This window comes from Embiotoca jacksoni, unplaced genomic scaffold (assembly GCF_022577435.1).
Source record: "Embiotoca jacksoni isolate LCO1_2020_lvr unplaced genomic scaffold, fEmbJac1.0.p SCAF_44, whole genome shotgun sequence".
NCBI classification, from domain to species: domain Eukaryota; kingdom Metazoa; phylum Chordata; class Actinopteri; family Embiotocidae; genus Embiotoca; species Embiotoca jacksoni.
In genome coordinates this window covers 70,001-93,168 of record NW_027185397.1, presented here as the reverse complement: position 1 = coordinate 93,168, position 23,168 = coordinate 70,001, and the positions used below count along the sequence as shown (strand labels likewise).

The 23,168-nt window shown below is 43.1% G+C and overlaps 2 protein-coding genes across 2 annotated transcripts in view; one reads left to right on the top strand and one right to left on the bottom strand.

The window, feature by feature from the left end:
- Positions 1 to 8,655, top strand: LOC138210273 (C-C motif chemokine 2-like). Its single transcript, XM_069169340.1, has 4 exons — positions 1 to 106; positions 7,063 to 7,186; positions 7,298 to 7,412; positions 8,292 to 8,655. The coding sequence occupies exons 1-4, from the start codon at positions 43 to 45 to the stop codon at positions 8,322 to 8,324; spliced, it is 336 nt and encodes a 111-aa protein (XP_069025441.1). The 5' UTR covers positions 1 to 42; the 3' UTR covers positions 8,325 to 8,655.
- Positions 8,656 to 14,386: 5,731 nt separating this feature from the next.
- The window catches only part of rusc2 (RUN and SH3 domain containing 2), a 44,175-nt gene continuing 35,393 nt past the window's right edge, over positions 14,387 to 23,168 (bottom strand). The window contains 6 exon segments of the mRNA XM_069169382.1: positions 14,387 to 17,330; positions 18,252 to 18,416; positions 19,054 to 20,029; positions 20,409 to 20,455; positions 21,195 to 21,300; positions 22,018 to 22,192. Of these exon segments, the coding sequence (XP_069025483.1) occupies positions 17,123 to 17,330; positions 18,252 to 18,416; positions 19,054 to 20,029; positions 20,409 to 20,455; positions 21,195 to 21,300; positions 22,018 to 22,192 (1,677 nt within the window). The 3' untranslated portion in view covers positions 14,387 to 17,122.

The following is a 23,168-nucleotide window of genomic DNA, read 5'->3' as shown; positions in this document are numbered from 1 at the left end:
AGACACAGTCAGCACACCAGCTCTTCATCAGCTCAGCCCAACATGGCTCTGTGGGGTGATGCCAAGCTCTTCCTCTGCCTCCTCTTCATCACCTGCTGCTGCACAGGTGAGTTTTCTCACGCTCTTCATCAAACTCCAGATTCTCTCCTCCATCTTTTTTAAGCAGAAAGTGTCATTTTTAGCTCAGAATTATAACAGGATGTGATTTATGTGAACATGTGAAGTGACTCCGGTGTAAGATGTGATTTTAAAATCTGAGGTCACTCACTTCACTTGATGTTTTATCTCTGAGTCTGCAGTCAGCTGGTTGTGTGCGTCGGTACTTTGTAGAAGTTGCTGTGAAAAGAAGCTCAGTTTGTCATTTACAATCATCACAACATCAGTCTTCATACTGGAGAGCTGCATGAGGTCCAACAGGATTTAATTCAGTCAATGTATCATTATTAACTAGAGATGAGATAGAGAAGACAGGTGGGAAAGATTATTAAGCAGAAAGGAAAAAATACCAAACACATGCAATAAAAAAAGAATGTAACAAAAAGGAAAAAATATATAAAATGGTAAAAAAAAAAAAATATATATATATATTGTTAATTGTAAATTCCACAGGATTTATTGTTTATGGTCAAATATATAAACATAAATGTAAAAGTCAACTACAATATATCAAATATAATATAGTCATTTTTTATTATATAAAAACATCAGTTAAGTACTTCAATACTGCAGAAATGTGTCATATGTGAATCTTACTGATGAATGCGGATGGTGAGGTGTGTGCTGGTATTCCCCCCCCCCCCTTGTAATGAGAAACTAAAGGTTAAGGACTGGAAGTCCCGGTCAGGTAACAAACACTAACAACACACCTCAGTCGTGTGTGAAGTGTGTTGTGTAATGTGTGTGTGTCCTGTACACATTAATACATGAAAACCAGACACACACACACACCATCAGCGTCCAGACGTTTAAAAAGCTTCATCTTTATCTTCTTCATATTTTAAATGTATAAAAGAAATAGTATAATGAAAAGTTGTGTGCTGAATTGATGCATAAAAAAATCACCTTGATATGGAAAACATTTATGATTTTAAGATAAAAATAGGGACGAAATCAAAACTAAAGATAAAAACATGATCTCAGGCTGCACACAAGACGCTTTAATAACTCTTCCAGAACCTCATTCTGGGTTTGAAGTGTTAACATGATGCCTTTAATGTTTACTTATTAAAAACCTCCCAGCTGAAGGGTTTGATGGGCAGGACAGACACCTCAGAGACAGAAGGACGAGTGCCTTCCAATAACACTAAAAACAGGAATATGACTCCTCCTGTGTTTAGTTTGAGGTTTTGAACTAATGTCCTGTTGGTGGTTCAGTTCGGACTCTGAACTGCATCTGAGTCCAGTAATTATTATTTTATCTTATCTTATCTTATCTTATCTTATCTTATCTTATCTTATCTTATCTTATCTTATCTTATCTTATCTTATCTTATCTTATCTTATCTTATCTTATCTTATCTTAATTACACTTCACTAGTTAGGACCCCGCCTCGGCTGAGGGCGAACCTTCATTGATTGGGGGAGATTAAGCCAGGGTGAGAGTTTCGCGGTTTGGGGGAAGGCTTAGTCGAGGATCCACTGCAGCTCCCGGGCCTTGCAGATCCCCAAAAGAAGCCATCCTAAGACGGCAAGGCTGCCTGCCCTTTGCGCAGGTCGTCGAAGCTGTGACGGGTGTAAAGTTGGTAGGCTTGGGAAGACCAGCGGCCCATGACCTTGATGAGGTCTGGGACTCCTCTGCTTGATGCGGTGGTGGCTGCCCCTATGTGAAAGGAGTGGCCGGAGAAGGAGTCAGGATTAATCCCTGAGGTGATTAGAACTGCTCTGAATTGTAAAAGGAACCAGGACTGATTGGTAACTTGGCCTGTTTCGGTGATGAACAGCGGTTCAGGGGAGGAAGCTTGCTGCGTTTTCCTGAGCTGTCTCTGAGGCGACGGCCATCAGCAGTCTGGATGTTTCTGATAACAGTAAGTTAAACCACGTTACACAATTAGGTAATACGATACGTTACTTTACGAGATGATAAGATACAATACAATACGTTACGATACGTTACGATACGATACGATACGATACGATATGATACGATACGATACGATGCGATACGTTACGATACTATAAGATACAACACTTTACGAGATGATAAGATACAATACGTTATGATACGTTACGATACGATACGATACGATACGATACGATACGATACGATACGATACAATACAATACAATACTTTGCGAGACTATAAGATACAATACGTTACGATACGATACGATACGATACGATACGATATGATACGATAAGATACGATACGATACGATACGATACGATGCGATGCGATGCGATGCGATACGATGCAATAAGATACAATACGTTACGATACGATACGATACGTTACGATACGATAAGATACAACACTTTACGAGATGATAAGATACAATACGCTACGATGCGATACGTTACGTTACGATACGATACGAGATGATAAGATACAATACGTTACGATGCGATACTTTACGAGATGATAAGATACAATACGTTACGATGCGATACTTTACAAGATGATAAGATACAATACGTTGCGATGCGATACTTTACAAGATGATAAGATACAATACGTTACGATGTGATACTTTACGAGATGATAAGATACAATACGTTACGATGCGATACTTCACAAGATGATAAGATACAATACGTTACGATGCGATACTTTACGAGATGATAAGATACAATACGTTACGATGCGATACTTTACAAGATGATAAGATACAATACGTTGCGATGTGATACTTTACGAGATGATAAGATACAATACGTTACGATGCGATACTTTACAAGATGATAAGATACAATACGTTACGATGCGATACTTTACAAGATGATAAGATACAATACGTTACGATGTGATACTTTACGAGATGATAAGATACAATACGTTACGATGCGATACTTTACAAGATGATAAGATACAATACGTTGCGATGCGATACTTTACGAGATGATAAGATACAATACGTTACGATGCGATACTTTACGAGATGATAAGATACAATACGTTACGATGCGATACTTCACAAGATGATAAAATACAATACGTTACGATGCGATACTTTACGAGATGATAAGATACAATACGTTACGATGCGATACTTTACAAGATGATAAGATATAATACGTTACGATGTGATACTTTACGAGATGATAAGATATAATACGTTACGATGTGATACTTTACGAGATGATAAGATACAATACGTTACGATGCGATACTTTACAAGATGATAAGATATAATACGTTACGATGTGATACTTTACGAGATGATAAGATACAATACGTTACGATGCGATACTTTACAAGATGATAAGATACAATACGTTGCGATGCGATACTTTACAAGATGATAAGATACAATACGTTACGATGTGATACTTTACGAGATGATAAGATACAATACGTTACGATGCGATACTTTACGAGATGATAAGATACAATACGTTACGATGCGATACTTCACAAGATGATAAGATACAATACGTTACGATGCGATACTTTACGAGATGGTAAGATACAATACGTTACGATGCGATACTTTACAAGATGATAAGATATAATACGTTACGATGCGATACTTTACAAGATGATAAGATACAATACGTTGCGATGCGATACTTTACAAGATGATAAGATACAATACGTTACGATGTGATACTTTACAAGATGATAAGATACAATACGTTACGATGCGATACTTTACGAGATGATAAGATACAATACGTTACGATGCGATACTTCACAAGATGATAAGATACAATACGTTACGATGCGATACTTTACGAGATGGTAAGATACAATACGTTACGATGCGATACTTTACAAGATGATAAGATATAATACGTTACGATGCGATACTTTACGAGATGATAAGATATAATGCGTTACGATGTGATACTTTACGAGATGATAAGATACAATACGTTACGATGCGATACTTTACAAGATGATAAGATATAATACGTTACGATGTGATACTTTACGAGATGATAAGATACAATACGTTACGATGCGATACTTTACGAGATGATAAGATACAATACGTTACGATGCGATACTTCACAAGATGATAAGATACAATACGTTACGATGCGATACTTTACGAGATGATAAGATACAATACGTTATGATGCGATATTTTACAAGATGATAAGATATAATACGTTACGATGTGATACTTTACGAGATGATAAGATACAATACGTTACGATGCGATACTTTACAAGATGATAAGATATAATACGTTGCGATGTGATACTTTACGAGATGATAAGATACAATACGTTACGATGCGATACTTTACAAGATGATAAGATACAATACGTTACGATACGATACAATACGTTACGTTACGATACAATACTTTACGAGATGATAAGATACAATACGTTACGTTACGATACATTATGATACAGTATTTTATGAGATGATAAGATACAATACGTTACGATATGTTACGATACAATACTTTACGAGATGATAAGATACAATAGGTTACGATACGTTACGTTACGATGCGATACAATACGTTACGATACGAGATGATAAGATACAATACGTTACGATGCGATACGTTACGTTACGATACGAGATGATAAGATACAATACGTTACGATGCGATACGTTACGTTACGATACGATACGAGATGATAAGATACAATACGTTATGATACTTTACGAAATGATAACATACAATACGTTATGATACTTTACAAGATGATAAGATACAATACGTTACGATGCGATACTTTACAAGATGATAAGATACGATGCGTTACAATACTTTACAAGATGATACGATACGATGCGATACGATACGTTACGATACAATACTTTACGAGATGATAAGCTACAATACGTTACAATACGTTACATTACGTTACAATACATTGCGATACGTTGCGATATGTTACGATACAATACTTTACGATATGATAAGATACAATATGTTACGTTACGTTACGATACGTTACGATATGTTACGATGCGATACGATACGTTGCGATACGTTGCAATGCGATACGATATGTTACGATACTTTACGAGATGATAAGATACAATACGTTACGTTACGATACGATACTTTACGAGATGATAAGATACAATACGTTACGTTACGATACGATACTTTACGAGATGATAAGATACAATACGTTACGTTACGATACGATACTTTACGAGATGATAAGATACAATACGTTACGTTACGATACGATACTTTACAAGATGATAAGATACAATACTTTACGATACGATACGGTACGATACGATACGATACGATACGATACATTACGATACGATACGATGCGATATGATACGATACGATACGTTACGATACGATACGTTGCGATACGATACGATACGATACGATGTGATGCGATACGTTACGGTACGATACGTTGCAATGCGATACGATACTTTACGCGATGATAAGATACAATACATTACGATGCGTTACAATACTTTACAAGATGATAAGATACGATACATTACGATACGATACGTGCCGGAAAAGAGAGCATGTGATGGTTGGAGGGTAGGGAAAGAAGAAGTAGGGACTGGCATCCCGGTGCCAGGAATCTCCATGGTAGGAGGGTAAGCTACGGCCCTCGATGTGCTGGGAAGGTCACTGGAGGTGCCTGAGGAAAGGGGGCAGAAGGGTTGTAAGTTGGCCGCCTGGTGGTGATGATGGGCGCTGTGGATGGATGAGAGAGGGGGAAAAGAGGAAAGAAGACCTGGCAACCCGGTGCCAGAGTAGAGGGCAGAAAAAAGGGGGGTGTTGAAGAACAGCAGTGGTACGGACTGATGGATCCAAGCCAGAAGGTGGGATGGAGTGCTGTGGAAATTGAAGAGAGGAGAAGAGAGTCGGCATCCCGGTGCCGCTGTGCAAAGGTGAGTTTACCTGGGGAGGAGGAGGGGGATGAGAGGTGACGTGCTGCCAACCTGGCAACCCGGAACTTTGTGGGTGGGAGGGCGGGGCTTGGAGGTGCGTGGTGACGTCACTGTTGTTGACGTTACTGTTGTTGACGTCACTGTCGTTGACGTTACGCCGGTGAGTTTTGCGTGGAGGTACGTCTGTGTTTTGTGGCCTTCGGAAAGTTGTGAGGAGTTGGGACAGTCTCGCGTTGTTGTCGGAGCGGTGGTGAGGTACCCCCTTCTCTTTTAGATGATGATGACATAATTCAAAATGTCCAGCAGCATCTTCAGACTTCAAACATCTGACATCAAGAACTTTGAATTCTGAATCTGTTAAACATCTTTTAGACACTAAAGAAGCAGGAATCCCGCGGAGGAAGAGAGAGGGGACTTACGTTGCCGTTGACTACGTCTGGGGGTGGCAGGTCTCCCTCTGTCGCCGGTGAATGAGTTATTGGAGGACGGCCGTGGATCGGAAACTTTGTACAGAAGGATTGAGTGGAGAGAGGGATTCTGGTGGATGCAGCTGGTCGGCTTGATGGAGATCGGCGGGTCCGACTCCGATGTGCTGCCTGGGTGCTCCCGGTGGCGGTTGGCGGCGTCTCGTGGGTAACCCCGGGGCCTTGGAGAGGGCAGCTGTATGGGTGTCCTCTGGGGAGGCAAGATAATCCTCGTCGTCGTCGGACGGGCTGAGGAACAGTATGTCCATGCTTGGGCCGAGGTAAGGTCGTTTTCTCTTTTCTCTGCGTGGTGTCTGGTTCCAGATGCAGAAAACGTGAACAGGCCGAGGTTTAGAGTGGGTGGACATTTATAGGAGTGTGGCCGGAAGTGGGGGAGTGGTTGAGGCGTGGTCCTGCTCCTGAAATTCAGCTAAAACGTTATCTCCAAGTTTTAATGACACTCTGACGTGTGAACACTTGTAAAGGTTTGTAATTTCCTTTTTTATGGAGAGCAGCTGGAGGCAGGCACTTCTAAAACATCCACCACACACACATATATATATATATATATATATGTATGTATATCTGTGTTTCAGTGACTCTGGCCCAGATGCCCGTCGACTGCTGCTTGAGTGTCAAAAACAAGCTGATCGACAGAGCCGCCGTGGTGGACTACCGTCAGCAGGTCAGCGGCCAGGGCTGCTCTCTGGACGCCACCATGTAAGTTCAGCTGCTGCACAGAGCACCGTGTGTCCGAGAGGACGATGTGTCCGAGAGGACGATGTGTCGGATGTCTGTGAGTTTGACCTGGACGATGCTCTCTTCCTGCAGCCTGGTGACCCGACTCGGGAAGAAACTCTGCGTCCCGCCTCATGAACTGTGGCTGGAGGGGGTGAGGAGCCACGTGGACCACCTGAAGAAGATATGCAAGAAGCTCAACTACAAGGTGAGCTTCCTGTTTTCTGCTGCACCACAAGGTTTCACACACAAACTGAAAAAAAACATTAATAAATATCAAAATCAAATCAAAATCAAAAACTAAGACAGAAATATGTGCCAGTAGAAGAGTTTCAGGGCAAATTCATTCAAATTCAAGTTTATTGAAATTAAGGTTCAAACTAAAAAAAATTATTTAGAATTATGCAATTCAAATCCCAATATAAATATAATATATATAAATATATATAATACAAACTCTTCCGCGTTGGTTCTGTGTAACATGAACCGGACCGCGACTGTCTGAAGCCTCGTTTCATTTCACAGAGTTGAAAACCACTGAAGTGAAATCAGGAGTTCAGGCGTGAAGAGATGAAACAAGGAAGCTCTCAGGTTCACCAACACGTCACCGTCACGGGATTCCTGCTTCTTTAGTGTCTAAAAGATGTTTAACAGATTCAGAATTCAAAGTTCTTGATGTCAGATGTTTGAAGTCTGAAGATGCTGCTGGACATTTTGAGTTATGTCAAATCATGAAGACAAAAACGAAGTTCGAATCAAACTGTTTTTACTGAAGGTGAAACCTGAGATCCAAAGTTTCTCACTCCGTCCTCTTTCCTCCGTCCCCCGTCCCCCGTCCCTGTCCTCCGCCCAGAGCACCCCCATCCTCCGTCCTCCGTCCCTTGTCCTCCGTCCTCCATCCCATGTCCTCCATCCTCCGTCCCCTTTCCTCCGCCCCCTCTTTATTTTGAAGAGCTCAGGTTTGGACAGAACCAGAATGTCCTCTCGTGCTGTGACTCCTGATTATCGTCTCTCTGTGTCATGAAAGGCAGGAAGTGACGACGTAATGAACGACCTCTGTTTCTAAATACTGTTTTTTTTGTTGCAGGTCAAACGCTGCTCTGGAGTGAAGCGCCACTAAAACGACCTTTGACCTCTGGAGGAGGACGAGTGGCTCCAAACACTTTATCTACAATGAGTAGAAGAATATAAATGTGATCGCAGAGATTCGCAAGACTGCGCAACAGTTTTCTCTGTTTGTCTTTTGTAAAATGTTTCAATTGAGCTGTAATAAAAATAATGAAAATAGAAATAAAACATGTTGAAGGTCTTTGAAGAAATCCATTGAAGGAGCTTTGAATGTAAACGTATGTGGAGTGTTTATCTCAGTGATAACTCAAAACTCAGTTTATTGGTTGGATGGTTTCATTTGAGTGTCGATTTTCAGAATAAAAGCTATTTTTGTTTTCAAAACTAAATCATGTCTCTGATCTTTTTTTCACAAACACTTTTGGGAGTAAATAATAAACTGCAACACTACGATTGCAACGATTATTTTTTGGAGTTGGTTTGTTTAGTTTTACACCAAATAAAATTCACGCAAAAACATCCCTGAACAAAGACGAGGTCGCCGGTCGTCCTGGTACATTTGAACTTAAATTCATATTGTGGTCATCATGCAGTGAGTGATGGACACATCAGCGTCCAGCTCGGCGCTCCGCTGTGGACTCTCGTCTCATTTGGATTCATGTTCAGTTTAACGAGCGGCTTCCTCAGGTTTGGAGTTTACAGACTTGAACTGCAGGTTTTGGCTTCACTGTACTGATGAAGATCAAAGTTGGAGCTCTCGAGTGAAGCTTCCATCAGTGGAGACACTAAATGTTGTAACAGGTCCAGAGTCGAACTTAAAACCTTCACAGACTCAAGGATCTGAGACGTTTGCAGATACCTAAATGTGAAAGTGACATTTAGAGGACTGAAGTTCTGCTGACTCGCTCGTAGTGACTGCACCTGAGCAACAGGTAACAAAGTGAACGGAGTATAACCCACAGAACGCCTGGTCTGAGACGACCTGACGGGGGCGGAGCTCCTGACCGGAGGCGGAGCTCCTGACCGGAGGCGGATATACTGCCGGGGTTGATTAGTGAAATGCAGATGTGGTAGAAACCAGCAGCAGGTGGAGCCTGATGAGAGTCAGAGGACAGAAACGGAGGGGAAAAATATTAAAGACAGCGATCCTCACATAAACAAATGAGTCATCATATCAAATCTTTCAAAGAAATTGTAAAAATAGTTTAAAAAAAAATTGAAATATTTGTTGTTATTTTATCTCCAGTGAACGTGTACAGCCAAACATCACAGCTGTGTGTGATGAGGTTCAGGTCAGACCAGTAAAGTTCTCTCAAACCAAACTGGTATCTATATTGGTCTCATAATACAACCCCGTTTCCAATGAATGGGGAGAGGTTCACCACTCTGAAAGACTGTGTTGGAAAATAGTTCAACAATCTAAGAATAATGTTCCTCAACGTAAAACTACAAAGAATTAGTGGATTTCATCGTCTACGGTTCATAATATCATTAAAAGATTCAGAGAATCTGGAGAAATCTCTGAACACAAGGGACAAGGCTGGAAACCAATATTGGATGGTGGTGATCTTCAGGCCCTCAGGCAGCACTGCATTAAAAACACACTATTCTGGAGTGGAAATCACTGCATGGGCTCAGGAACACTTGTGAAAACCATCGTCTGTGAACACAGTTCATCGCTGCGTCCACAAATGATGTTAAAACTCTCCAAAGAAGAAACCAGATAGAAACATGATCCAGAAACACCGCCGCCTTCTCTGGACCGAGATCATTGAAGATGGACTGAGGTGAAGTGGACAACTGTCCTGAGGTCTGATGGATCACAATCTGAGATTCTGTTTGGAAATCATGGACGCTGCATCCTCCAGGTTAAAGAGGAGAGGGACCATCCAGCTTGTTATCAGCTCAGTTCTAAAGCCAGCATCTGTGATGGTACAGGGATGCATTAGTGCACATGGCATGGGTAGCTTGAACATCTGGAAGGAAGCATTAATGCTGAATGATATATTCAGGTTTTGGAGCAACATATGCTGCCATCCAGACAACGTCTCTTTCAGGGAAGGTCTTGTTTATTTCAGCAGAACAACTTCCAACCACATTCTGCACGTATTCCAACAGCATGGTTCTCTAGTAGAAGAGTCCGCTGATAAACTGGCCTCCTGCAGTCCAGACCTGTCAATCATTGAAAACATCTGGAGCATCAGGACATGAACAATACAACAAAGGAGACCCTGAACTGTTGAGCAGCTGAAATCCTCTATCAGGCTAGAATGGGACCACATTCCACTTTCTAAACTCCAGAAACTGGTCTCCTCAGTTCCCAAAGGTTTCCAGAGTGTTGTTAAAAGAAGAGTTGATGCAGCTCAGTGGTGAACATCATCCTGGAACAACTTTATAGAGACGTGCTGCTGCATCAGATTCCAAAAAAAAGAAAGATATTTATCATAAAACAATAACATTTCTCAGTTTCAACTTTTGATATGTTGTCTTTTCAATTGAATATGAGTTTAAATGATTTGCAAATCATCACATTCTGTTTTTATTTACATTTTACGCAGCGTCCCAACTGTTTTGGAAATGGGGTTGTAATGTAATAACTATAGTCACAACTTATGTTGTGATTTGTTGCTGCATGCATTGAAATAAATCAAGTGAAAACTGAAGGAATGCTTTGTGATTGAGATGTTCTGCATCTCTTGCCAACAAAATCCTTGTTTTATGTTCCTTGAAAGCTGATATTTTAATGCTGCATGGCAGATTAATGTTTGGTCATCTGCCAGCGCAGCAGGCGGACCGACCTGATGCAGCTGAACGCTCCTCACTGAGCTGCTGGGAAATTTCCCTTCCTGGCTGCTGGAGTCTTTTGTTGATGGACAGACAAAACTTGAAACCTGGTTTCACCTGAAACACAAGAACCTTTTTAGATCAGAACAAAAAAACCAACAACAATGTTCCACTCCATACGCAGAGTATTATGTAACTGCTGTTGCTGCTGTTTGAGGCGGATACTAACATTTATTTATGTATTCAAACCCCCATCCAAGATTTTGACTATAATTTATAGAGATAAAGTCAAACCATTTGTTTCTTATTTGATTCATGAGTTTCTGAGACCTCTACATCATTAATATGATCAATGCTTTCCTGAAAAACCTGTTGTATGTAAACTGCTACTTGTCTTCTGCCCCCTGCTGGATAATCTGTACACTGCAGTGGCTTCAGTTTCCAGATAAACAAAAATGCTTTTCATCATGTGGTGATTTGCGAGTTTTTGGCGGGAAATCTTTGCTAGTTTAGAAAATGTTGCCTGTAAGAGTGACATTTATATTGACACTAATATTTCAGTATGAGTATCTACTGTATTGAGGGATAATTATTTCACATTTTGTAGCTTATTGTTTGAAAACTGTGTTGAAAATGTGTGAATCAAATATGATGCAGAAGGTCTTTAAGGTCATTTATCTGCAAATAACATGATTTTCATTACCCTGCATTTCATAAAGCAATCAGCTTCATACCAACCACAATGTGAAATACACAAAATAATTCAGTTTTAAATGTCAGAAACAGGATTATAGTCTGCAAATCAAGTGACATGGAGCAGTGAGAGGAAGATGAGGATGATGATGATGATGAGGGAGGGGCTCCTGATGTAATGCTTATTGTAGGAAGCTCAGGTAAGAGATGAGGAAGATTTGAGAGATGTAACAGAAAAACTGTATCTACCTGTGTTCCTATACTAATCTAACCATACTGTATCTACCCGTGTTCCTATACTAATCTAACCATACTGTATCTACCTGTGTTCTCATATAAGTCTCACCATATCTAACCAGCATATGTTGTTGGTAAATGGTCTGTACTTGTATAGTTTTATCACCTTTTGGTCTCAAAGCTCTTTAACATGGTTTTTCCATTCACACACTAATGAGACAGATCACCATGCAAGGTGCTGCCATCAGGAGAACATTCACACACCGATGGTTCACCATCAGGAGAACATTCACACACCGATGGTACACCATCAGGAGAACATTCACGCACCGATGGTACACCATCAGGAGAACATTCACACACCGATGGTACACCATCAGGAGAACATTCACGCACCGATGGTACACCATCAGGAGAACATTCACGCACCGATGGTTCACCATCAGGAGAACATTCACACACCGATGGTACACCATCAGGAGAACATTCACGCACCGATGGTACACCATCAGGAGAACATTCACGCACCGATGGTTCACCATCAGGAGAACATTCACACACCGATGGTACACCATCAGGAGAACATTCACGCACCGATGGTACACCATCAGGAGAACATTCACGCACCGATGGTTCACCATCAGGAGAACATTCACACACCGATGGTTCACCATCAGGAGAACATTCACACACCGATGGTACACCATCAGGAGAACATTCACACACCGATGGTACACCATCAGGAGAACATTCACACACCGATGGTTCACCATCAGGAGAACATTCACACACCGATGGTACACCATCAGGAGAACATTCACACACCGATGGTACACCATCAGGAGAACATTCACGCACCGATGGTACACCATCAGGAGAACATTCACGCACCGATGGTACACCATCAGGAGAACATTCACACACCGATGGTACACCATCAGGAGAACATTCACACACCGATGGTACACCATCAGGAGAACATTCACACACCGATGGTTCACCATCAGGAGAACATTCACACACCGATGGTACACCATCAGGAGAACATTCACGCACCGATGGTTCACCATCAGGAGAACATTCACACACCGATGGTACACCATCAGGAGAACATTCACAGCAACTTAGGATTCAGTGTCTTGCTCAAGGACACTTAGGCATGTGGACAGGAGGAGCTGGGGATCGAACCACTCTACCGTCTGAGCTACCGCCTCCTTGGTCTTGCGAGGTATCTGACTGTATCCTCCTCAGCTTGTTCTCGGACGGCTCAGAGCCGCGCTGAGCTGCACCCTGCGTCACTTCCTGTTTGGACAAAAACAAAAACAACTCAAATAAAATGTTCTAAATGGTACAAATCCAACATGTGTTTGTCTTTTTAAAATGAACTTTACTGTGGTCAATACATTTATAGTCTGATGTATCAAATATTATACAAAAAAATAACGTAGATGATTCTGAATTTCTTGTTTGTATTTTGTTAAAAGGTTCAATGAACACTTCAAAAACAAATTAAAAATTCCAATAATTTGATGTCTCAGGCTTTATGAACACAAAGTATCCCAAGTTCAACAGTTCAAACGTCATCGAACACGTTTCTTTCGTAACTTTGTGTCATTTAACTTTAATTCATTCACTCGAGTTGAGTGACAGTTCGATCCAAAGAACACCACCGCCCCCTGGTGGTGAGTCTGATGATGATCAGTGTCTCAGTCCTTGCTGTTGAGTTTTGTCTCTTTCCAGCCTGTTCTCAGTGTTTCCTCGTTTCTCTCCTGGTTTGGTTTGAATGTCCTGAAAGGTTCCATGTTCATTTCCTGTTTTATTTTGGTAACTCACCTGGTCTTGTTTCTGCTCTTCACCATGTAGATTGTCTTCACCTGTGTGTAATCATCTCCTTGCCCTCATGAGTGTAAAGTCTACATGTCAGATCGTTGTTGTGTCTTCCACTTACCACCGTTTCCTTGACAACCAGAAGTCTGTTCTGGAGTATGTGTGTATAGATTTAGATTCCTCTGCTCTGGTCTGTCAGTTCCTGGTTTGGACTGCAGACCGAACTCATGATCTTAAGACTGGATTCTTTCAGCCTCATCTGGACTTTTGATCGGCCGGTCCGACCCATGAAATGCATCACGTGCTCTCGGCTGTGTTCCAGAAGACACGCTAACACACGGGACTCTAACATGTCAGGACTCTGATCTAACATGGACCTCATCATGTGAACACATCAGCCTCCACAATATCTGCAGCTTCAATTATTTTACCCAGAAATCAATATCTTTGTGTCCTGTTTAACACTCAATAAAAAACACACACACACACACACACACACATACACAACATCTGGAGCACAAAACAACATCTGGAACGCAGCTCATATTCCCATAAACACAAACAGGGTCAGAGTTTAAAATGTGTGACTGTCCTGAGTCCGGTTTTATTCTCTGAAGGTGAAACATGAACACATGAGGAGGAGCAGGAGGAGAGGGAGGAGGAGCAGGGGGAGGAAGGGGAGGAGGAGGAGCCAGTGAGTGTGATGAAGGAGTGTAAGAAGTATTAAAGATGTATTGAGGACAGAAGACAGGAGAGCCGAGACAGTGATCACATGAGCACTTTGTTATTGAACATTGAGTAGTTTGATAATGTCGTACACCGTACAGACGCAGAGCAGAGCGGGTCACGGAGGAGGAACCTATTTACAGGCAGGAGGCAGGAAAAGGAGCTTCTACGCGTCTCCTGCAGGAGGAGCGTCTTAATGCACAACGTGCATCACATGTGGAAGGAAAGTGAACGTGTCGCCGCGTGTCTCCGTCCGTCTTTCGTCCGTCTCCAAGTGAAACGTCAGCTTATACTCGCTTTCTCTATTCGACATAAACGCGATGACATTCATACATAAAGCTCTGTGGCAGAAATGAAGGGTTTAAATATATTTACATATTTATCATACTGCTGAAATGAAATGTTAAAAAAAATCATACAGAAAAATAAAAACTGTACAATAACGAAACACAAATTTAAATGGTCAAATTATCCTATAAAGTTTCTCCAAAAATACACAAACCTTCATTTATTTCATAAATGTACATTAATTTTCCCTCTTTGTTATGAGTGATGTTTGGAGCCATCCGGGTCTTCAGTTCTTCTTCAACTCGCTCTGAACCTCTTAAGGCCACATCAGACACTGAAGCCCGTCACACCAAGTTCCCTTCAAACATCCAGAAATATCAGAACATTTCTGCTTCTGAACTTTCCTCTGAAGTCAGACGGCGTCTCCGCGACATAAATCTGGGGATTCATAAAATATACCGTAAATAAAGCGAACTGTCAGGACTAACGTCAGGACGCCATCTTTCTCTCCCTCGAGCACTTTAAGGCAAAGATGAGATCTTTTACTTCTGACTGGATGCAAAACAGGAAACTAAGGAACCAGAATTTGGAAGAAGACCTTGTTTTGTTTTCTGCAGCCGTCCGTCGAGACGCTTCCACTCAGCCGGAGGAATAAACGGGGAGTCACGTATGCATTTACAGGATGTACCAACAGGGGGAGCCGCTGCGCAGTCGCCTTGTCCTCAGAAGACAACGCGTCTTTGTGGACGTGAGATGAAGGAGGAGCAGGAGGAGCAGGAGGAGCAGGAGGAGCAGGGTTGAAGGGAGACCAGGTCACATGCAACAGGTCGAACAGAGTTTCATCCAGCTGACGGTTGGTGTGAGAGGAAGAAGAAAGTCAGTCTGTCCAGAGGATCTTTCTTTCCACTGAGAAACAAACTGCAGCATCTTTTAATAATATCACGCTGAACGAGACTTTAGATTTGATATCAACCACCTGGAAACTTACTGAAAAGCAAAGAGGTTCTGATGCTGTTTAAAATAAAATAAAAACAAAATGGAATGATTTGCAAATCTCATGAACCCATATTTATAGCAAATAGATAACAAGCTGGATGGTCCCTCTCCTCTTTAACCTGGAGGATGCAGCGTCCATGATTTCCAAACAGAATCTCAGATTGTGGTCCATCAGACCTCAGGACAGTTGTCCACTTCACCTCAGTCCATCTTCAATGATCTCGGTCCAGAGAAGGCGGCGGTGTTTCTGGATCATGTTTCTATCTGGTTTCTTCTTTGGAGAGTTTTAACATCATTTGTGGACGCAGCGATGAACTGTGTTCACAGACGATGGTTTTCACAAGTGTTCCTGAGCCCATGCAGTGATTTCCACTCCAGAATAGTGTGTTTTTAATGCAGTGCTGCCTGAGGGCCCGAAGATCACCACCATCCAATATTGGTTTCCAGCCTTGTCCCTTGTGTTCAGAGATTTCTCCAGATTCTCTGAATCTTTTAATGATATTATGAACCGTAGACGATGAAATCCACTAATTCTTTGTAGTTTTACGTTGAGGAACATTATTCTCAGATTGTTGAACTATTTTCCAACACAGTCTTTCAGAGTGGTGAACCTCTCCCCATCTTCACTACTGAGAGACTCTGCCTCTCTGAAATCATCTTTTTATACCCAATCATGTTGCCATGGTAACCTCATTAGTTGTTGGATGTTCCACCAGGTGTTTTTTTTTTGCTTTCCAGTCTTTTGTTGATCCTGTCACAACTTTTTTTTAAACATGTTGCTGCCTTCAAATTCAAAATGAGCAGATATTTTTTTTAAAACAATAAACTTTTCAACATCTGATTTGTTGTCTTTGGTCTATTTTCAATTAAATATGAATTTATGTGATTTGCAAATCATAGCATTGTGTTTTTATTTCTGTTTTCCACAGCGTGGTGTTTTCAGAACCAGGTTTGTACATGAAGAGAAGTGGATCTGAACGCCGTGTTCAGACCGACAGCAGCTACGTGATCCGGAGAAGATGTCGTCCTCGTGCTGCTGAAGCAAAGATGATGTTTATCTGAACAGCGTCACACGGAGGATGAAGTGTTTGAGTCTTTGGGTTTGGTTCCGGTCGGGTCTTTTGGTTTTCTGATGTGTGCATGCACTCGTCTGCTGCGAGTCTGTGGTTGAGCTGCATGCTTCCTCCGGGTGTCTGTACATCATCTCCGGATCTTCCTCATTTCTACGATGTGGTGAGGAGTCGTTCAGGTTGGTTTGCAGCGGATGTGGACGGACTCCGTCTCCGGCGCCGGTTCTGCTCAGCACTGCCGGAGTCCGGCGGCGTCCTGACTGTCCTCCATGCTGTTCAAGGTGACGTAGATGATGGGAACCAAACCTCGGGAGGCGCCGAGGCAACAGAGCAGCCAGTCCGGGTCCGCCCGCCTCAGAACCTGCAGGACGTCCCCCTTGTTGAAGCTCAGCTGGCCCGGCTCGGTGGCGATGTGGTGGCACAGCGCTCGGACCTCGCTGGGAGACAAAGACAGAAGGAGGTGAAACTGGTTCTGAAACTGTTCAGGGAGGAGATTCATAAATAAATCAAATCAAAGTCCAAAAAAAACTCAAACTGTCTTCAGTTCTACAGAAACGTTTTGGATTAAACACGTCGCCAAAGCATCAAATCTTATATAAATATTAACATACGAATGTTAATATGACAAAAAAGCAAAAAGAAAGAAACATAAAATAAAACCTTACTGTGAAACATTTCATCTCCTGTTTGAACACTGATTCTGTTTCTTCTGTCCTCATCGTCTTTTATCAGTTTCAATAATAATAAACACTGATTCTATAATATGTCTTTTTATATTTGAGTCAGATATTTTACTAATTGGAATTCTATGAATGGATTAGATTTCTGTTGATTTTCTATTTGGATTATTGGCGAGTTGTGGATAATTTATATATATATATATATATATATATATGAATTTGACATCTGATTTCCTCATTTGTTGCTCTCTATATATACAGTATACTGTATACATGTATTTTATATTTCTTCCAGAGTTCAGGTACCGTTGCTGTTCTGATAAAGTTCTGTGTTGGTTGTTGGTCATATTTTAGTCTTTTGGACTGTTGGTGGAACAAAAGCAATCTGAGGACGTCTTTTGGAAAATAGTGAGGACATTTTTTGACATTTCATAAGACGAGTCAGCAGATTAAATGTTTGTTCATTGGATCCACTGACAGGCTGAAGGAAGTAAAGCTTCTGGAAACAGATGTTGTAACTCCATATTTCCAGGTCGCCACTACTTCAACAGAAAGTTGATGATTACAGAACTGCTGTTTGTCATGTTTTCTATAACTCATCAGGTCAGGAGGTTTTTTTTAAAGGTTTTCTTCATGTTTCTTATAATAAACGGGATGAGTTGATGTGCAGCATCTTACCACGGAGACGGAGGCTTCTGTTTGGCTTCACTCGATTGGCTGGATGTGGTTTGGGTGTGGGTGGGTGTGGCTGGAGGCTCCGCCTTCATCCCACCGCCTGCTCCAATGGTCTGAGCTACGAGGTCCAGGACGGACCGGTCCAAGCCGAGCCAGCCTGACGGAGGTCTGAGAAAGAAACACGGTGTGGAAACATGGAGGTCCTGATGAGACCAAGCTTTGTTGGGGACGATTTCCAGCTGTGGATGAAGACGCTTTAGTCTTATTAGTCTGATATTTGGACGAGCTGGGGGAGGAGCCAATGGTGGATCTGACCGATCTGATTGGAAACCTGACGATACTACGTCCCACCCACCGATAGCTGTAACCTGACTGCACCACAGGCCTGTCAATCAAACAGACACGCCCCCAAAAACAGGTCTTCTTGAATCTTCTTTTCTAATGAATGAGGGATTATTTTCAGATGGACCTCCAGAAAACTAATAAGAAGGAGTGACTTTAGCTAACAACACCGAGATAACTGATGGACACATTTTATTCACTTTGGATTTGATGAGAGAAGTTGAATGGGAGTCTATGGAGCCGGAGGCTTTTTGGAGCCGACCTCTAGTGGCACTCGCTGGTATTGCAGCTGAAGACACTTCTGGATCAGAACCATTTTACAGACCTGGAAGTTATGAACTCTTTTATCAGTCTGTAGTTTTTACTGGTTCTTGGAGGAATAAGACTTCAGATACACAGAATCTGTTGGTTCTGGTCTTTTCATGGGTTTAAATACCCAGAATATGATGTGGCTCTTTCTCACCTGGTCTTCTGGGTCTTGACCTTCTGATCAGCTCCCTCCAGCCTCACTGGAGAACCTACACTGGACCCAAAGAGCCGGCCCCAGCGCAGACTCTGTCCCTGTGCGGGGTTCTGGTCCTGTCCTCCGGGCCTTGGACCCTCTGCAAGGTGTTTGTCTTTGTCCTGGTTGAGGACAGACTCGGGGGGGCTGCCCATCCACGAGGGTCTCCCCCCGGACCCGGCCGACTCCCCGCTCTTCCCGCCCTCCCCCTCGTGACTAGACTCGGCTCCCTCCACCACCCCCTCCCTGGTGGGGGGCAGCAGGCCCTGTCGTCTCTCCGATGACCTCCTCCTCTTCTCGGTCTTGATGAACTTTGACCCCTCGGTGGACTGCTCGATGTAGACCTGGGAGGACTGCATGAGCTGGTACCACCAGCCGGCCCGCCGGGCCCGCTGACGCCCCTCCTCCTTCTCCTCACACCCTCCGTTGCTCTCCTGCCCCACCCCTTTCACCCTCTGCCCCTCCACCCCCCTCTCTCCCCACAGATGGCTGAACCCCCCCTCCACCCCCGTGGTTCTGCTAACAGGCCCGGCCGTCATGCTCTCAGTCGTCGCTCCGTCTCTCCTCAACCTCGACTTCCCCCCCGCCCCCTCCCTCCTCGGCCAAGTTCCCTCCCGTCTAAGCCCCGCCCCCTCCGTCTTCCCCTCTGCGCTGGAGTCCCGGACCATGTCGCTGACAGTGGAGCTCCACCCCCTCATGAGCTGGAAGGTGGAGCGGCTGGACAGGTGGACGCTCTGGCCCGCCGAGCACAGCTGCTCTTTCCGCCGGAGGTGCTCCTGTCCCCTCTGGAGGAGGTGCGGCTCGAACAACAGGTCCAGGTCGAAGGGGAGGAGCGACAGCGGCTGCAGCAGGAGGAGGAGCTCCTCGAAGAGAGGCTGACACACCCCCTGCGACAGGGGCAGGAAACCCCACGGGCTGTAGTGTGCTGCGATGATATCTGAAGAGATCAGAACAAATCATCATGTGTGACTGGACTTCCTGTGTGTGTGTGTGTGTGTGTGAGGTGTGTGCGTGTGTGTGTGTGTGTGTGTGTGTGTGTGTGTGTGTGTGTGTGTGTGTGTGAGGTGTGTGTGTGAGGTGTGTGTGTGTGTGTGTGTGTGTGTGTGTGTGTGTGTGAGGTGTGTGTGTGTGTGTGTGTGTGTGTGGTGTGTGAGGTGTGTGTGTGTGTGTGTGTGTGTGTGTGAGGTGTGTGTGGTGTGTGTGGTGTGTGTGGTGTGTGTGTGTGTGTGTGTGTGTGTGAGGTGTGTGTGTGTGTGTGTGTGTGTGTGTGTGTGTGTGTGTGTGTGTGTGGGAGGGGGGGGGGGATTAAGACCTACCTTCATGTGTGTACAGGTGGTTGAACCAGAACTCCAACGACTTCAGGCTGAAATAGAAGAAGAATACTTGTTTAAATATTGTATAAATGTGGTGTTGGTGCAGATGAACCCTGAAACAGTCCAAACCATGACCAGCTGATCTGAGATCTGGGCCCTCGCAGCGACTCGTTTCTACTTCTGTAACTTTATGACATCATATCGTCACAGAAGTCCAAAACTGAGTTTGTACAACTCCGCCTTCGGCCCCGCCCCCCCTACAAGCTACAGACTGTCCTCACGTCGCCCACGCAACCGGCAGCGAAGGAAAAGCATGACCTGAATGTCCTGCAGCATAATGTGGAGTGAAAACACCTGTTTCACACGTCTTCATTCAGAGCATACAACTCTCCAGGAGGTGAGACGGACACGTCTCCACGGTGGGAACAAGTGTTTAAAGCTCACAGTCGAATATCAATGAGCTCCCTCCTTCAGCTGCAACTCAAAGCTTCCCTGAACACTTCTGGTCTCATTGTGGAGCCGCTAACGAGCGTCTGCTCTGACCAGCAGGGGGCAGCAACACGCTGAGACGCGCTGCAACGCACCAGCAGAGGAAGGAGACCAGATGTTGGTTCACAGGAAAACACCACCTCACACCTCAGCAGGCACTTTGTTGAAATTTGCTGAATTATTTTCCATCTACAGGATTAATTTTATCAGAATTTATTCAGAAGAATCTCAATATGTAAAATTATACCGACTCCAGGAGCGGAAAAATAAAAACATGTGAGATGAAGAAGGAGGACTCACTTGAGCAGACCGAAGATGAAGGCGTTGAGTCTCATGCTGTGGCTGGTGAGCTCCGAGTACTCGCTCACCTTGGAGAACAGGCTGTGGAGGACACGCGTGGACGGGCCTGATGGGACACAGGAAACAGGAAACAGGAAGTCAGTACGACATCAGACCAGTCATCTGAGTTCAGTTCTCAGTCTGAGGAAACGATGAACCTCCACGTTATAACTTCCAGAGGAGGTTTGTGGGAAACATGACGTTCTATTGTAAAGTTGAACTAAAGGTCATTTCAGTACATCTGAGATTCATTCAGTGTCTAAGTTTCCTATTAAAGGTTCTGGATCAGAGATTAATAAAGATGCTGATTAGATTCTGTAATTATACAACCAGTAGCTCCGCCCCAGAGATGTGATTGGTCAAATCCTCATGACATCACATCCTGCTCATCACTAGAAATATCCCTCCACCTCCTCAATGGGAAAATAGAATTAGAATAGAGTTTCATATAACATGTAATATAATGTAGTTTCTACTTGTTATAGTTCTATTAAATGACCCATTTGGTGAAGTCGGGTCTCTTTTGGTCCTTTTTGGTCGCTCCGAGCACCCGTACCGTAACACCACGGATAGTCACGCACTTCCTGGAGTAGTAAACATTACATTTGTTACATAAGAGTCGACTGAGGCGACTGATTGTTTTCCAGTAGTTAGTCACACCCCATGTGTTGCCATGGAAACGGAGATCACACTAACACAAAGTTTTATATTTTAGAGTGAATCACTCCACAATATGAACACATGTAGAGTACATATTTTATTCAGACCCTCCACCCGGTCTCACCCAGCTGGGTGGAGGCCTCCACCAGGCTCCAGGGCTGACAGCGCCGCTGCCCGATGATCAGATCCAGAACATAGGCCTTCAGCCCGTCCTGCAGAACCTCGCGCAGGGCCGGACATAGGTACTTTAGGATCAGGTGGCCCACGTTGGGACTCACCCAGCTGTTCCCCAGCTTCGCCTGTGAGGGACGGAGGACATGAAGGTGGGTGTGTTCAAAGAGAAAGTAGATATTCTCATTCAACAGATGATGATGGACTGAATTTATCTGATGACTGTCGACTGAAACCAAGGAAATAAAGAGACAATCACAAGAAACCAATTAAATGTGTCGTATGACAGAAAACAAAGAGGAGAGTCAGTCTTCAGCTGATTGAACTAAGAGGTGGAGGAGGTCAGATGGCGCCACCTCTCTGTGAACCTGAGGTACTGCACCACCTGATCGTGGCTCTGTTGTTGTGGCTGCACTGCTGTTTATTCAAATCATACTACGACCACTTCTGAACATTGTTCTGGGAGGAATGGGAGTGATGTTTGAGTCACACACACACACAGTCCTGCCACTAAGAGGCGCTGCACTGAGCTGGTGCACTGATCTACAACACTTCCTGTCAAGATAACTTTTCTTCTCCTAACTGCTGTTTGATGGAATGAATTAAGAGTCTGGAATGATGAGTTTTCTAGATTGTGTTTTCTAGATGTTTTCTAGATGATGTGTTTTCTAAATGGTGTTTTTTTTTTTTTCGAAATGATGTGGTTTCTAGATGATGTGTTTTCCAGATGATGTGTGTTTTTCTAGATGTGTTTTCTAAATGATGTTTTCCAGATGATGCGTGTTTTTCTAGATGTGTTTTCTAAATGATGTTTTCCAGATGATGCGTGTTTTTCTAGATGTGTTTTCTAAATGATGTTTTCCAGATGATGCGTGTTTTTCTAGATGTGTTTTCTAAATGATGTTTTCCAGATGATGCGTGTTTTTCTAGATGTGTTTTCTAAATGATGTTTTCCAGATGATGCGTGTTTTTCTAGATGTGTTTTCTAAATGATGTTTTCCAGATGATGCGTGTTTTTCTAGATGTGTTTTCTAAATGATGTTTTCCAGATGATGCGTGTTTTCTAGATGATGTTTGTTTTCCAGATGATGCGTGTTTTCTAGA